The 3,645-nt window shown below is 38.3% G+C and overlaps 1 protein-coding gene across 1 annotated transcript; it reads left to right on the top strand.

Annotated features, from left to right (window-relative positions):
* The first annotated feature begins 255 nt into the window (after positions 1 to 255).
* On the top strand, positions 256 to 2,224 carry LOC122274707 (DNA-directed RNA polymerase II subunit RPB1-like). Its single transcript, XM_043083720.1, has 2 exons — positions 256 to 568; positions 1,878 to 2,224. Exons 1-2 carry the CDS (start codon positions 256 to 258, stop codon positions 2,222 to 2,224), a joined length of 660 nt encoding a protein of 219 aa, XP_042939654.1.
* The last annotated feature ends 1,421 nt before the right edge of the window (positions 2,225 to 3,645 follow it).

The following is a 3,645-nucleotide window of genomic DNA, read 5'->3' as shown; positions in this document are numbered from 1 at the left end:
TGACCTTATTTTGATTGACGTGGCTAATACATAATGCATTATTGTTTTTTCAAGTTTTTAAACTTTTACTTTTACCAATTTAATTTAAACACTTATGAATTTCTTATTCTCGTTTTCTTCTCATTTTTGTTTCATCCTATCCTAATTGTTTAATCTAGTTTGCTTAAAGTTAACTGAAAACAAAGACAAAGCTTTTTATTGGCAACGTGCTTGCTGGGAAACATCTTGATCAGGCAGCCTCTTGGTTCATGAAATATGGAACAGGAAAAAAATGAGGAAACAAAGAATCCTGCAGAGGCACCTACTGAACCAGAGTCTAACATGAAGGAAAAAGAAGATAACAAAAACGAATTAGACTCTAACATGAAGGAAAAAGAAGATAACAAAAATGAATCAGACTCTCTTGTTGAGGCACCTATGAAACCAGATTATAAAAAGAAGGAAACAGAGGCATCTACTGGACCAAAGTCATCAAAAAAGAAAACCCTGAAATCATTAAAGGCTGAATCAAAAATTGCAAAGAAGCCTCTTGGAAGTAAATCCTTGAACTCCAAAGAAGATAAAAGTGGTCAGTAGGCTCAGTGGAAACAAAGAAAGAATAATAAGCGTGTATTGAAGGGTAACATAGAAAGCAGCAATGGTGGAGGAGAGGTTAAAAGGCTAAATTCTAGAGCAGAAGGCAATGAGAAGAACGTTAATGATGAAGAGCATAAGGAGAAGAGCCATCAGCCAGAAAATAACCAATGGAATATCATTGAGTTGGAAAAGCACAAACAAAAAGAGAGCAACGAAGGAAGGCATTTGGTTGTTTAAACTCTTTCCAGTATCACCTTTTGCCAGTGTTTGTTTCCCTAGATGCTTTCACGAAGGCCCTCTCTGCCTCATCTCTTAAATCTAAGTTTCTTAGTGTTTTTTTCATGACTAGCAGCAATATCTCTAACCTTTGGCATTGTCGCCTTGGTCATATTTCAAATGCTAGAATGGTTTTAATTGATGATCCAAATGTAAGAGACAACTTCAGTGTTAGTAAAATTTCCCCTTGTTCAGTTTGTCCTATTGCTAAACAACACAGAACTCCCTTTTCTATTAGCCATCACAAGTCAAATTCCATTTTTGATTTGGTGCATGTAGACATTTGGGGGCTATGTTCCATACCTACTTATGATGGAACTAGGTATTTTTTGACCATTGTAGATGACTTGTCACGGACTACTTGGGTTTATTTATTGCATGCAAAATCAGAAACTAGAGCTTGCATTGAATCCTTTTGTAACATGGGAGCAACTCAGTTTAACACTAAGATCAATGTCATTAGAAGTGATAATGGGGTTAAGTTTCAAATGATTGAATTTTTTAATCAAAGAGGAATTATACACCAACGTTCTTGTGTTGAAACACCTCAACAAAATGGCATTGTTGAGAGAAAACATCAACACATTCTTAATACTGCAAAAGCACTGCATTTTCAATCAGGTCTCCTTTACATTTATGGAATGATTACATTTTAACAGTTGTCTATCTTATAAATAGAACACATACCCCTCTCCTTGGCAATAAAACTCCATATGAGCTCTTATTTTCAACTAAACCTACATACCATCATCTAAAAGTTTTTGGATGCTTATGTTTTGCAACTACCTTATCCCATGGTCGTAAGAAGTTTGATCCAAGGGGCAGAAAATGCATTTTCCTAGGCTATCCTTTCGGCATTAAGGGGTATAAGTTGCTTGACCTTGTGTCGCACACCAATTTTGTTTCTAGAATGTTATTTTTTATGAGGAATCATTTCCTTGTCTTTATGCTTCTCACCCTGATGAACCTCCATGAACCTCCTTCTATTTCTCAACCTTCATCTGTTCTTCCTCTTTCTCTTTCAGAACCCACTTCAGAACCTATCCATAGTTCTTCCTCTTTCCCTACTACACATTCCCTATCCATTGATTCTCCCTCACCTTTAATCAACGTACCTGTTGAGTCACCCATCACCAACACTTCTCCCTCACCTTCAACCAACATAACTGTTGAGTCATCCATCACCAACACTTCTCCCTCACCTCCATCCAATCCTACCTACGTTCCTCCTGCACCTGTTTTAGGCCCAGCTTCTCCCACTATATCACCTTGTCTTCGAAGGTCAGTCAGAATTAGGACTGCACCTACTTATCTGAGGGACTTCCACTGTCAACAGACTGCCTTGTCTTCAAGATCACAATCAACGGCTTAGGTAAACTCTTCTTCTTCTTATTGTTTATTTCCCTTACATAACTATCTCACTTATGAACATTTCACCCCTTCCTTCCAAGCCTTTTTCTTCATCCCTTTATGTTATGTGTATGTTATGTGTGAGCCAACCTCCTATTCCCAAGCAGTTAGGGATCCAGATTGGTGTAAAGCCATGGATGCTGAATTAGATGCTTTGAAGCAAAACAATACTTGGGTTCTTTCAGACCTTCCTCTCGGTAAACAGCCCATAGACTGCATATATGTGTACAAAGTTAAACTTAACTAAGATGGTAGTGTTGAAAGATTAAAGGCACGATTGGTAGCAAAAGGCTACATTCAACAAGAGGAAATTGACTACATTGAAACATTCTCACCAATTTCCAAAATGGTAACTATTTGTTGTCTTCTCTCCATAGCTGCAATTCGAGGATGGCATTTACATCAATTTGATGTAAACAATGCCTTTCTCCATAGGGAAATCTTCATGAAAAAACCACCAGGCTATACTAAAGGAGGTCCTAATAAGGTTTGCAAACTTCAGAAAAGCATTTATGGCCTAAAACAAGCTTCAAGGCATTGGTATGCAAAACTCACTGCCTGCTCGTTGAATTTTGGTTTTTCCCAATCAAGAGCTGATTATAGTTTGTTCATTAAAGCTACTGGCTACTCCTTTACAGCACTTTTAGTATACGTCGATGATATTTTGGTGGCCACTGATTCACTCAATTCCATAGCTGCTCTCAAAGTTTTCTTCAATGACAATTTCAAGATTAAGGACCTTGGTCCTCTCAGATTTTTTCTTGGAATTGAGGTGGCAAGATCTTCAAAGGGAATTCATATGTCTCAATGTAAATATGCATTGGAAATCCTTGCATATTCTGGTACTTTGGGATCCAAACCAATCAAAATTCCAATGGATCAGAACCTCAAGCTTAGCAAGGACTCGGGTATTGAGTTACAGGATCCCTCTATCTATTGTAGATTAGTTGGAAGGCTTCTATACTTGACAATTACTTGCCCTGGCCTCAGTTTTGCTGTCCACACAGTCAGTCAATTCATGTCCAAGCCAACATGTCAGCTGCTCACAAAGTTTTAAGGTACCTTAAAGCAACTCCTACTCAAGGCCTTCTTTTAGCTACACATTCCTCACTCCAGTTAGTAGCATATTGTGATTCGAATTGGGCTTCATGCCCTGACACATGCAGGTCAGTCACTAGCTACTGTGTTCTGCTTGGCGACTCACTAATTTCATGGAAATCTAAAAAGCAATGAGTAGTTTCAAGGTCCTCAGCAGAGGCCAAGTACAAGTCTATGGCTACAACCTGTGCTGAGATTACATGGCTCAAATTCCTCCTTGCTGACCTCCAAGTTCCCCATCCACAAGTTGCACACCTTTTCTATGATAATTAACTAGCCATACAC

The sequence above is a fragment of the Carya illinoinensis genome, chromosome 8 (genome assembly GCF_018687715.1).
Source record: "Carya illinoinensis cultivar Pawnee chromosome 8, C.illinoinensisPawnee_v1, whole genome shotgun sequence".
NCBI classification, from domain to species: domain Eukaryota; kingdom Viridiplantae; phylum Streptophyta; class Magnoliopsida; order Fagales; family Juglandaceae; genus Carya; species Carya illinoinensis.
The sequence above is the reverse complement of the archived record's forward strand: the minus strand, read 5'-3'. Positions and strand labels throughout refer to the sequence as shown.